At 41.8% G+C, this 12,838-nt stretch overlaps 1 protein-coding gene across 1 annotated transcript in view; it reads right to left on the bottom strand.

Annotated features, from left to right (window-relative positions):
- CFTR (CF transmembrane conductance regulator) overlaps positions 1 to 10,784 on the bottom strand; it is a 126,993-nt gene extending 116,209 nt beyond the window's left edge. The window contains exon 1 of the mRNA XM_067564253.1: positions 10,056 to 10,784. Coding sequence (XP_067420354.1) covers positions 10,056 to 10,108 — 53 coding nt within the window. The 5' untranslated portion in view covers positions 10,109 to 10,784. The remainder of the gene's footprint in view (positions 1 to 10,055) is intronic.
- Between the last annotated feature and the right edge of the window lie 2,054 nt (positions 10,785 to 12,838).

Raw genomic sequence — 12,838 nt, 5'->3', positions numbered from 1 at the left:
TCTGTCCAATTTGTGTGCTGCAGAAGCTAGCTTCAGGTCACTGCACATAGAGTGTTAAGAGGCAGCTTGCAATGATGGGCTCTCAAAAACTCCTTGGGTTTTGCTGTCAGGAAGTGAATCATGCTTGTATTTGTTTTATAAAGCATCATGCACATCCATAAATAACCCACAATAATAATTTTGGGGGCCAGATTCACCAATACACTCTAACTTTTCTTCACTGCTCTGATGATGCCAAATTGCTATATAACTAATTTAGCCAGCCAGTTAAGCCAGCTTTATGGATGGTTTGCAATGCCAAAGCAGCACAATGGAACCAGGGCTTCTTGGTGAATCGGGCCTTAATTTGTGAGATATCAACATTAATTCCTAATTTCTGGTTCTCATTTCTGTTGTCAATGAGAAATACTGTTTGAAACAAAGAAAACCAGGAGGAAGAGAAACAGATTGGCCTTAAAGCATTATGTTAGCAAATGCCACCGGAATACTGGTTGGCATTTAATGAGCTCTTTCACAGAGAAACCTGTAGTGCTGTCAGAGTCTTGCGACTAACTAGGGATGTTATTATGGTCGCATATACATGAAACCCTGCAGGAGACAAGCTTCAAGGGTGAACTGTAGGTAAGAAAAAAAGTAGGAAAACAAGTTCCACCTCTTCTATTGACAGCCTGGTAATGAAATACACACCATAAGGATAAAAGACACAAGGATACCATGTACATGCCACATTGTTTTAACTTTTCTTTTATTTGTTTTCTAAGTATCCTTTTTCTTTAATATTCCCTCCCTTTAACACTTGACAATACATCTCTTATTGTAACTGTTTGCTCTTTTAGTTTGCTCAACCTCATCCCACATGGGAAAATTCAAACCTAATGGATGAACGTCTCTGCCCTGCTGGAGAGTACTACCATGTCTCTATTAGCTGATACTGTCCTCTCAATAGGGTCAAATCCTGGAACTGCTTAAAGCTGCTTCTCATAGCCTCAGGTTGGTTTAACCATCAATGTGGGTTTTTCCCCGAGCATAGAGGAATCTCTGGCATGGACAAAACATAGCTGGCCCTCTCCCAGTACTCATGTAGACATGTAGATACAGAAGTAGGCATAGCCAAGTAACTACTCTGCTCTAGCCAAATATCGTGGCAATTCAGCTGTGGCCTGTGCTGCAAGGTGCGCACAGGAGCTGCCCTGAAGGGGCAGACTTGGAGGAATTCTGGTTTACTCCGACACCGTTTCAACAAGTGCTCTGAACACTACCCCCACATGTGGTCAGCTTTATTGACTGGCGCAGAAGAGATCCTGGCTCCACCATCATCCCTTGTAGGTAGCTGGCAAAAGGGGAATCCTGTAAACTCTCAGCCAGGAGCTCACTGGACAGATGAGACTACTTAACCAATACATCATTCTGAGCTCACACCACATGCCCGCAACAGACCAAAGTGCATGGACCGGTTGGATTGACCCAAAGAAGGGAGGGGATTGCATGAGCAGGGGACAGAGAGTCTGTATGTGTTTAGCTAGGTGAGGGGCTGGAGTGAAAGGGGAAATGTCTGCTGTATTGGGGGCAAGGGAATCTGTAGCTCCTGCTAGAGATCCTTGACCTAGGGGTACTACTGGCTCTCCTAGAGTTAGATAAAAGTGGTGTTTCATTGTTAAGTGTGGTGATTATTCCAGGGTTAACTCTGGTCTCACTAGGAAGGAGGGTCGGTGTTTGTGTAGAGACCTATGGTTGAGACCTGGGATCGTTTCCCCAACCCTGGGAGCTCCCCTACCAACCATATGAAAAATTCTGTACTCGAATCAACATAATTGGTAGAGGGAAGTGCATTTCTCACACTCACTTGATACCTCTGATGGCAGCACCATTTCAGGTGTGAAATGTAAACCTCAGGGAATGGCAGGCAGTGCGTGGCCAGGTAAGGATAGCTTTAAAGTATGGCTAGATATCCATAGGAGAAGAACTGATGGATTCAGCACATCCACAGTGCAACAATTTGTCATCAGCCAGCACCATCACTTCCTGGAAATGCATTGGGCAGTCTCAGGTGCTCCAGGTGCATGGCGTTGCAGGTGTCTTGTTTTGTTTCATCCCCCTTTCTGTGAACTTTCCACCACAAAGGGACCAATGTCCCATGTATTTCTTTGGCTGAATCAAATCTTTAACGTTATTCTCCACTTACTATAATTTTAAAATATTCTATATGAAATAAGACATTAGGATAGAAATTGCTTATGTAACATGTTGCAGTAATTTTGTATGGCTGAGGTATATTTCGTCACATCTCTGAATAGACATGATTAAAATACAAGAAAAAATTGAACAAATATTCTAAACATTATATTATTGCTTCAAAAAGTTGGAGGTAAATGTGAATCTTATTCATCTGTGTGCCTTCTTTGCAGGTCACCAAAATTAAAGAATTAAATTTCTTTCTTAATGAATATTTGTGTTTTCTGTCAAGTGTTATTTGACATGGAAAATATTTAGCTGCAATATCTGTGAATGCCACTAACTGTGAATAGCACTGTTTGTAGAATAATCAATGTTCTGTTGAAACCCCAGGGTACCAATAGCTAATCTTAATGAGAATTACTCAATGGAAAATCTTGGATAAGATTTACATTTTTTATGACCATTTTAAAAAATATGACATTTATTTTGACTATTGTCCAGGATTTGTCACTGAGTAATGTGATCTGGAAGTGGCTTTTGGTACCCTGCCTTTTTAGCAGAATTTTTGTTCCTCTGAATAGTGCGTTTTACAGCTAGTAAGAAGGTCAATACTACTGCAGGTTTTTGAGGTACTATAACTATGAAGCCCAATTTATATGTGAAAATGAAAACAGGGCACATTCTAGGAACAAAGATACACAGATGATACGCCATATAAGATTAAAATATATTAAATGCATTAAAGTCAGTCATTATTTGACCTGGACAGGCAAATGTGAAGCTTGTCATAAGCAAGAGTGGTACATCCATTGAACTTACAGTTACAGAGTAGATTCATAAAAGAACGCAATGTCAGCTATAGCTGTAAACAGGGCTAGCAATAATGTTTAGGTGCTAAAGTGCATAGTAATGGAAAAGCTGGCCCCAGAGAAGGCTCCTATGTTTTTAGATATTAATCCCCTCACTGAGTCAAGTGATGAACTAACCTCACCTCACTCTGTCCTTTCACTAGGAAATATGGCTTATACTCCTAGATATCTGTCCATTTATATTTTTTTAAGTAAGTAACTGATTGTTTCAATGTGATTTTAAATATATTTTTAAATGTTTAAGACACTGTGTTGTTTTCTAAAATTACTTGCAATAGTTCAGTAGTAAGATATATTTTGATTTTAAAACTAACTTTAAAGAAATCTGTTGAGCTATACATAAGTCAGAAGATGAACAATAGCAATAAAATTACTAGAAATGTTGTGTAGATCAGTAAGGGCTAAATCCTTCTTGCTTTATTCACAGAATTAGTCTCAATGACTCCAGAAAGAGTCCTCTAACTAAGGTGTAACTAAGGTGAGCAAGATTTGGCCCCAAATCTTCTATCTATAGGGACTGGAATCTGAATTCTTTGTCAGATCTACAGTAATGGTCTTTCTACTGGTAGACTAAAATATCTGCTCCATTTTCAACACTTAAGAAAGAGGACTGGGACAGCTAAGAGGTCTAACCAACAACTTTGTAAATTTAGCACAACCATGAATTGTGTGAAATCATTTGCAAATGATTTCAGTTTACAAATACAATCACTTTGGTAGTCACGAGTTTGTTCATTATAGCCTGGTCATTACATGTCTTGGCAGAGACCTCAAAATATCCATTCTTTCAAATATCCCCCAGCAAGAACATTTTGCCACTAAAACCATGAGTTTTCCTGGGTTTGACGCACTCATTGTCCATCTACACCTTTATGGGCACATCACGTACCAAGGTTAACTGTAGTTTTCACATGCTATTCTAAAAGCTGTGGAATAAAAGCTTTTCATCAGAGAGAACCCTTTCCAAACCCATAGTTTATTCCAACATCACTGACTTATTGAACAGTTGACTGGGAATTAAGTGGGGTGGGGGAAGGAGTTAATGAAGAAATAAACATTTATGGGTAAGATGACATCTTCTCAAGTTCTTCTCTCATGCAAGAGAAGTTACTATTCCCATTGAAGTGAAAAATATGTCAGAAACATTTGTGTATTCAAGAAGGTGAGAATTCCTATATGTATCTTTTGTATGGAACTTGGTTGTAATAGGTACATTCTGAATTAACTTTCCCACGCATGAAGCACGATTTGGTGGTTGAAGTACCAGACTGGGATTCAGGAGGTCTGGATTCATTTCCTGCTGTGCCACAGACTTCTTGTGTGACATTGGGCAAATCACTTAAATTGCTCTGTGCCTCAGTTTTCCATCTGTAAAATGGGAATTATAATAATACTTTCTTTCTCCCACCCCTTGCCTGTGTTTTCTATTTACATTCTAAGATCTTCAAGGTTGAGACTGTCTCTTACTATGTGTTTGTACAGTGATTAGCACAATAGGTCTCTGTTCTTTATTAAATCTTCTAGAGGTGACTATAATACAAATAATAAGATGGCTTTCACTGTCAATTACTATTAATTTAAAAAAGCTTCAAAGATTCAACTGCATTGCCCTCCTTACTATGAAAATAGAATAAGTGTGGAAAAAATTGTATGGGTGAGTTCTTAAATACTTCAAATATTTATTTTGGTTAAATGTATATATCCATTATAACTTTTGTCCTATCACAAAGCCAACAGCCTTTGGGCAGCTTTTAGAAAACTCAGACATGTTGATTTGGGCAGTTGTGTTTTGGATGGATGAAATGGCCATGTAGAAAGAGATTCCATTATTTTTTGTGATACAATTAGTTAGTACTTTTGATTGTTAATTGGAGATAGATGGTTAAGACCTACACAGGGATGGACTTTAAACATGTAAGCAGAGGGAAGATTGTGCTGGGGTTGAAATGAGAGGATTTGGAATATGGAGATTACAGTACTAATCCAGATTATACATCAGATTTCCTCTTCCACACTGGAGACATTTCTTAGGCACAAATTTTCAAAAGTGGACTCAAATTTTGAATGCCCATCCTCAAAACCACAAGGGCTGATTTTCAGAGATACTCAGAGACCCACAGCTGTCACCGATTTCCAGCAGATTTGTGAGTGCTCAGCATCTTTGAAAGTCAGATCCTACATGCCAACATTGTCAAAACTAGTGGCCACTTCTGAAAATATGGGCATTAATCTCTATGTATCATTTACCCCAACTATAAAATAATGATACTTATTAAACAGGGATATGGTGACAAATAATTCATGGATGTAAAGTACTTTGAGATCCTTGGACAGAAGGTGCTGTCTGTGCAAAGGGGACACTTGCTTAACTTCACATGCTAAGTAGCCCTAGTGAAGACAATGGGACTACTCACAGTACATAAAGTTAAATGTTGCCTAAGGCTATGTCTACACTGAAAATGAAATTATAATTGTGGTGTGGGGATGCACACCCACACTAGCTTTGATCTAACTGGCATGGGTAACAATAGTAGTGGAGATGTGACAGCACAGACTTCAGTGCAGGCTGGCCACATCAGCAGAAGCCCTGGGTGTGTACTTGGGTTGTTAGCCTGCACCAGGTTCCATGCTGCCACATCTTCACTGCTATTATTACCCACACTCAGGCCGGCTGAGGAGAGCAATTACCCAGGGGCCCAGCAATTTAAAAGGGCCTAGGCAGATGGGGTGATAGGTATCCTCCTCTCCTCCACACACACACAACCCTTCCTCCAAGGCCCCCACTGCTCATACTCTCTGCCCCTCCCCTGAGCCAAGCTTATTTAGTATGCATCATGCAGGATCCGGGTGGCTGAGGAGGTGGTATCTGCTGCTCAGCTTCCCAGGTTCATCAGTAATCTCCCTGGGGAATCCAAGGCAAAAGCTGAGTAGCAGATACCACCTCCTCAACCACCGGGGAACCTGCATGGTACATAATAAATAAGTAAAAACTTCCAAAGGAAGCCCATTCTGACCTCAGCCATCCCTTTGTAGGGAGGCCATCAACTGTTCTGCCCTGGGGCCCGGAATTGCTATCAGTGGGCCTGCCCACACTAACTAAATTAAAGCTAGCATGGGTATGCCTACCTGCACTACAATTACACCTTAATTTGTTGTGTAGACGTATCCTAAGTCTTTCCTGGAGCAGGGTCTATTTTTTGAGTCAAGATTTATAGATTCCAAGGTCAAAAGGGATCATTGATGATCATCTAGTCTGACCTCTTGTATAACACCAGCCATAGAACTTCCCACAAAATAATTCCTACAGCATATCTTTTAGAAAAACATACAGTTTTGACCTAGACCATGTCTACACTTGCTGTGAAATTTGACGGCAATCGACGGAAGATACACAAGCTACACAGAGTAGCATGCGTATCTCCCATGGACTTCCTAACTTCTACTTACTGCGGTGTCTTCACTTCGCTGCGCTGACGGGAAATGCCCTCCCATCAATGCAGCATTACTCTTCTTGGCAGTGGTGGACTAGCAACGTCAATTTCCAGGTTGATTGAGTGGGTCTCCACTTCTGTTCAATTTTCAGTATGAAAAAATGTAATTTTCTAAACCAATGGCTCTCAACCTTTTCAGACTACTGTACCCTTTCAGGAGTCTGATTTGTCTTGCGTACTGCCAAGTTTCACCTCACTTAAAAACTACTTGCTTACAAAAGTGTCACAGCACATTATTACTGGAAAATTGCTTACTTTCTCATTTTTACCATATAATTATAAATCAATTAGAATATAAATATTGTACTTGGACTTGTTTATATTGCTCTATACACTGAAGTGCATGTATGAAATTTTAGTTTGTAATGACTGTGAGTGCTTTTTATGCAGCCTGTTTTAAAACTAGGCAAATATCTAGATGAGTTGATGTACCCCCTGGAAGACCTCCGCGTACCCCCTGGGGTACATGTACCCCCAACTGAGAACCACTGTTCTAAACTAAAAACTGCTTATTTATTAAAAGTTATAAATGTTTCAGGAAAATAGCTATTTTAAGTTATTAACTTTTATCGTCTATAGTGACCAAAACTCTCTTTTTGCCAGCCTGAAACATCATCTTGAATATTCACACAAAAAGAGGATATTCCTCTGTTAAGACTCCATATGTGACACTGCTCCTTTATACAAACTTGTTATTGTCTGAACTTTTATTTGGACAGGGATTGGAAACATTTTTAAAGAAAATGTACAAATACAGTATTGAAATGTATCTGTTTTCACTGAATTAGCTACAAACTAAGATCCAAATTCTGCACTCACATATGCTCACATAACTCCCATTGACTTAAGCAGGACACATGCATCAAAGCAAAGAATCTGACCATAGGTATGTAAGAAGTAATATATTATTTAACGTTTCATATGCTGTCATCAGATAACTGAGAACCCCTATGATGAATGATATGTTTATCACTGACAATCTCCTGGTTGATAATATCTTATCTGCAAATTTTGCCACAATTATTTCAAATTGTCCTATAGTGACCTTGAGTCTGTTACATTACATTCAGATTGGCACTTTACAAATATAAAGCTATGAAAGAAGCAGAACCCAGTACTGTTTTAAGTGAAGGTTACTTAAACTACATGAAGAGAGATTATGGGATGATGTTAAATAAATAACTTATTAGGAAAAGTAATTTTTTCTTCCACATCATGTTATAAATAAAGGAACTATTGACTCTGATTTTATTTCAGCTGCTCTGTACATGCTACCTAGATTATTAGTACTTCAGAGCACCACACCTGATACAAGGGATAGCACTTAAAGCACATGCTTAAAGTTAAGCATATTCTTAAGTGCTTCCTAAATGGGGATGCTTTCCTGAACTGGGGCTGCTCTTGTTATGCAAATACAATTACATGCCAAAATGAAATTCTATCATTTTAGAAAAACTCAACCAAATCCAACTTGTTTATCACAACTTTAAGGGAAAACAAGTTTACTGAGTTTACAAATGTCTACCTATTGTTATACAATAATATTGTTCTGGTTTTGTAAAGTTCATCACATATCATATTTTTTACATTTTGTTCACTTCTTATAACTAGATAATTTCACTTGTTGCTATATGGCAGTTTGCTTTACAACTAGAGTAGCATATTATTTTTTTTTTAAATTGATCCTGGCCCTATGAGACAGAAACTCTGTTTGAGTAACCAAACAGTGAAGGCATGTATTTTCAAATAAACAAATATTCTTTCATCGTTTTAAAATGTCCGTTTTTAGTTTTAATCAGACAAATAGTTAATAAACAAGAACTATGTATTCTGGCACCCTTCCAAAAGAAAAGTTTTGATGTAACTCTTAACACACAGTAGTTTTCACATCTAGCTACTTTTAATCTATTGATTATCATATAAAACATTCCAAAAGTATTGAGTCTGAAGACAGATGATACATTCATAGGAAACACTTGTAAAGTAAATGTAGTAGACAGCAAATAATCAGAAAACTTTGTAGTATACAGAAATTTATTATTTTATCAGGTTCATTCATTGTGAAGTTATGTCCATATTGTATTGTATTTTCTTTTTTTTTTTTTTTTTAATTTATTGCATAGGACGTTTATTTTCATGGGGTTGATTCTTCTATCAAACCAATTATCATAAAATGGTTTAAATGTTGATGACAGGAGAGGGAAACATTTTGAGTATATATTTAGTACATCTCTTTAAATTACAGAGTAATAAGTGTGTTATTTTAGTTGCACCTTGATCTATTATCTCTATTTCAATTTCACAACAGGTCTGATCCAAAGCCCTTTGGAGTCATTAGAAAGATTCCCCTTGACTTTAATGGGCTTTGGATAAGTATCTTGGGTCTTAAACACGTGCTTCACATTAAGTATGTGTTTAAGTCCTAGGTTGGTGCATGGAAATTTTGCCCAAAGCAGGCATCAGAAATAAATTATTTTCTTTTCCTGTATTGTATTTATCGAGGCTTGAGTATCAGAGATTCTGAGATACTTCCTCTGAGAGGTGCCCTAGAAATAACTAAGATTTCTAAAAGAGACCCTGGACTGATCTCCCAAAAAGCATTTTAAAAGAGGCATAGTCACCCTGAAATCTAGTCATTTTTTAAAAAGTGAGCTAAAAGTTGTCTGAGGTACCACACCTGCCAGAGTCCCCATGCCATTTATAATCACATTTTTCTATTTTATAGACTTGAGTTTCTTACCCCTTATTGCTGCATGTAGGACCCACACAAACAACAAGAAAGACTAACTAGCTGGGTAAAACTGGGAGTAGCCAGTATGCTCTCAGGTGCAAAAAGTTGCAGAAACATAGAGAAGGATTTTTTTCTTTCTAATCTCTTTCTCTCTAGTATGGTATCAGGTGTTACTTGTAACAACTCCAGGTAAAAGATTGATCAAAGGTGTGATTTCCAAGTTGTCCTACTGTGTATGGTGGGCGAAAGGGGGGAGTCAGTCTCTTTTTAGGCACAGAACAGAGAAGGGACCAGGGACTTTCACCCCACGGGACACTTCTAAACCTGCAAGAGAATTCCCGCGGGGGGGAGAGGGGGAACGTGCTTACAAAGCAAATTTCCCGCAAAGTTCTCACCGCTTGCAGGGAAACGCACAACAGCCAGACTCCGCCGTTGAGCAATTTACCAAAGGTTGAGCAGATAATCTACTATACATTAATTTACCTCCTCGCGGCGATCCTTTATGACACTGACACCCGGGAGATTTCCTCCACCCCCCGGCGTCCAGAGCCCTGCCAGGAGGTGCCAGAGAAGACGGACCCCGGGGGGATCCGCAAGGCGAGCGCGGCTGTCTTTGCAAAACGTTTCGGGACTCGCGGTCGCCTAAGGCAGGCGAGCCTCGCGCCGAGGGTCCCGGGCTCGCAGGCGGGAAGCAGCCCGGCGCCCGCGTGCACTGCCTCGCGACCCTGCCTCCCTCGGGGCACCCCTCGCCGCCCGCTGCAGGGTCCTTCCCACGCCCCTGGCTCTTACCTGAAGAAAAGTTTCGAGAAGACGTTGGCCTTCTCCAGGGGGGACCGCTGCATGGTGCCCGCGGGGGCGAAGCAAGGCGCAGGGAGCAGCGGCGGCGGCGGCAGCTAATTGCTAAACTCTCCCCTCGCCCGCTCCGCTCCGCTCGGCTCCTGCGGCTCGCCCACCTTATGCACCCTGCCGGCGCTGATGTCATGGCCTCCCTCCTTCTCCTGCCCCTCTCCCCGCCTTCTGCTGTGCCCACGGAACCTGCCCTCCGCCCCCCCACCCCCGCGCGCCGGGCCTCGCCCCTCGGGGGCAGTCCCCGCGGAGCCGGCACCACAGGAATCCGCAGCTGCGGGGCCACCAGGTGCGCGCTCAGCCAGTTCCCCGGCCTGCGCCCCAGCCCCCTCACCCCCAGCTCCTGCCTCGCTGCGTCTCCGGCGCTGGGAGGCGACGCCTCTCTGGCTCGCTCGCCCTGCGCGTGTGCTTCGGGGCAGGGACGGCTCCAGAGCCCGTCGGGATCGGTCTCCTGCCGGAGATCAGCAGTTTGCTGGGGGAAGTTGGGATCAGACCCTCCCCCCTTGGCTCCAGACTGATTATTCCTTTTTCGGGGAAAGTGCCCCCCCCCCCCCCACACACACACACGTTTTAGGTCACCTTAGTGCTTTCTGGGTGGTGCCCGTCCCGGGGTCTTATTCCCTGCCCCCTGGGCTGCAGACTTTGCCTGGTACTGTGTAACTGTGCCCACTCCGGAGCTCTGCTCCCAAGGTATTTCTACACCCCATCCCCACCCCTGGCTGTCCTGGGAACTCCGATTTATTGTCAAAGCACAACACATAGCCGGCCTAAAAGAACTGGCAGGGCTTCACCTGGCCTCCCGCTATCAAGTCAATTTCAGTCTCAGTCAGCAAAATCCTCTTGAAGGGTTTATGGAGAGAAACTGAGACTCCCACTTGAAAGTAAAAGATTTGGCCCGGAAAGCTGGTTTCATGAGAAGAAAAGGTACTCCGGTATCTAGAGGAAATCCGGTGTCCCTTGATAGGGATCCCTTACAGAGGAAGTTGACTCTTGCCTCAGCCTTTATAAAGTGCTCAGTAGACCCCTTGTTAAATCCTGGAAGGCTATTGTTAAAAATGTTAGCAAACATTGACATAGGAATGGAACAGAATCATAGGAAAAGCGACTTTTTAAATCTGATATTTGTATTTCCTCCAGGCCTTTGGCAAATTTGTTTACTATGAAATCACCTGATTAATTTCTGCTTGATATGAATCCAAAGAAGTACAAATTTGAATACTTAGTATAAGGATACAGTCATGGGATGTACAGACCTCAGACTGTCTTGGCCACTAATGTGTTAATAGGATTGGGAAACTGCCTGCCTGCTCAGCTGGGGCTGATTAGTGGACTCACAACCGCCGCAGAGATAAAAAGATGCAGAGCAGAGGGGTAGGGAGACTGGCTGCTAGACCAGTTGAGAAGTTGTGGTGAACAGGCTCCTTCAGTAGCAGGCTGGTGAGCTGTTGCCCAGGAAATTTGAGCCTCTGGAGGATGGGACCAAAGAGGTAACTTAAGAACAGCTTGAAGGACAGGCATGCTAGGTAGGGCTAGGGGAACACAAAGAGCTTGGTGCTGATGACTTTGTCAAAAGACCATAAGAATGGCCATAGTGGGTCAGACCAATGGTACTTCTAGCCCAGTATCCTGTCTTCCAGCAGTGACTGATGCCAGATGCTTCAGAGGGAATGAACCAAACAGGGCAATTATTGCATGATCCATCCCTTGTCATCCAGTCCCAGTTTCTGGTAGTCAGAGGCTTAGGGATGATCAGAACATGGGTTTGTGTTCCTGACTATCTTGGCTGACTATCATGAACTTATCTTGGGCAGGTTCCTAGCCTGGAACCCAGGAGAGTGGATCAGCCTGGATTCCCGACCAAGCCCAGCATGGGGCCTTATCAAGGCCTTGAAAAAGTGAGCCATATCCAAAAGGGGCCAGAGGCTGTGTGGCCCTCTTCAAGGCTCGCTGGCCTCCTGAATACCCCCCAAAAGGGCTACCAGTGACCTGGGCAGAGGTTGTAACAAGGAATCAATGAGGGGACTAGAAGGGGGGCAACCCTCAAAGAAGAGGAGGAAAATGAGGCAGAGTTGCTATGTTACTGGGTCTAGCTATGAGTGGTGCTGAAGATACTAAAATAAACAGTCCTACTTACTTAAAAAATGCATCTGCTGCATACTTCTCTTTTCTTACAGGGCATTATTGTCTACATTCCTGAATTTAGGAAGTGAAGCTGTTTCCTTTCTGTGACAGTCCACCAGAACAATCATTCTGGTTCAGTCAAAGTGGGATGTCCTACATTTCATAACATTGCATCAACACACTATTATTTATAGAGCACTATAAATGTGCATTGTGCATTACAAACAAATCAGACCTGTTCCCTGCTCCAAACTGGTTAAAATCTAAGCATAGCCAAAGTGCCAACAAAGATACTAGGAACATTAGGAAGGACACCATCACAGCAGAAGAACACATGGTTACTTTGTTTAGTTATACATTCAATGTGATTGATCCTGGTTTGTTTTGTTTAATACTCTGGTTTTACGGTTTAGATACTACATTTGTTTATTTTGATTTTTGTATTTAAAACATTAGATGGACCAGGGGAAATCTGTCCTTCTGCAAGTGCATGCATGATTGCTCCCCTCAGTATATTGTCTAATGCTTTATATCCAGATTAGTTTTTAAGTGTCTTCAGCAATGTGACTTTTTCTTCTCTTGTAGTTTATGCTACCATTTAAATA

This window comes from Emydura macquarii, unplaced genomic scaffold (assembly GCF_026122565.2).
Source record: "Emydura macquarii macquarii isolate MOO-44397 ecotype Brisbane River unplaced genomic scaffold, CSIRO-AGI_Emac_v2 contig_2636, whole genome shotgun sequence".
In the NCBI taxonomy this organism is placed as follows: Eukaryota; Metazoa; Chordata; order Testudines; family Chelidae; genus Emydura; species Emydura macquarii.
This window is presented reverse-complemented; position numbering and strand designations above follow the sequence as displayed.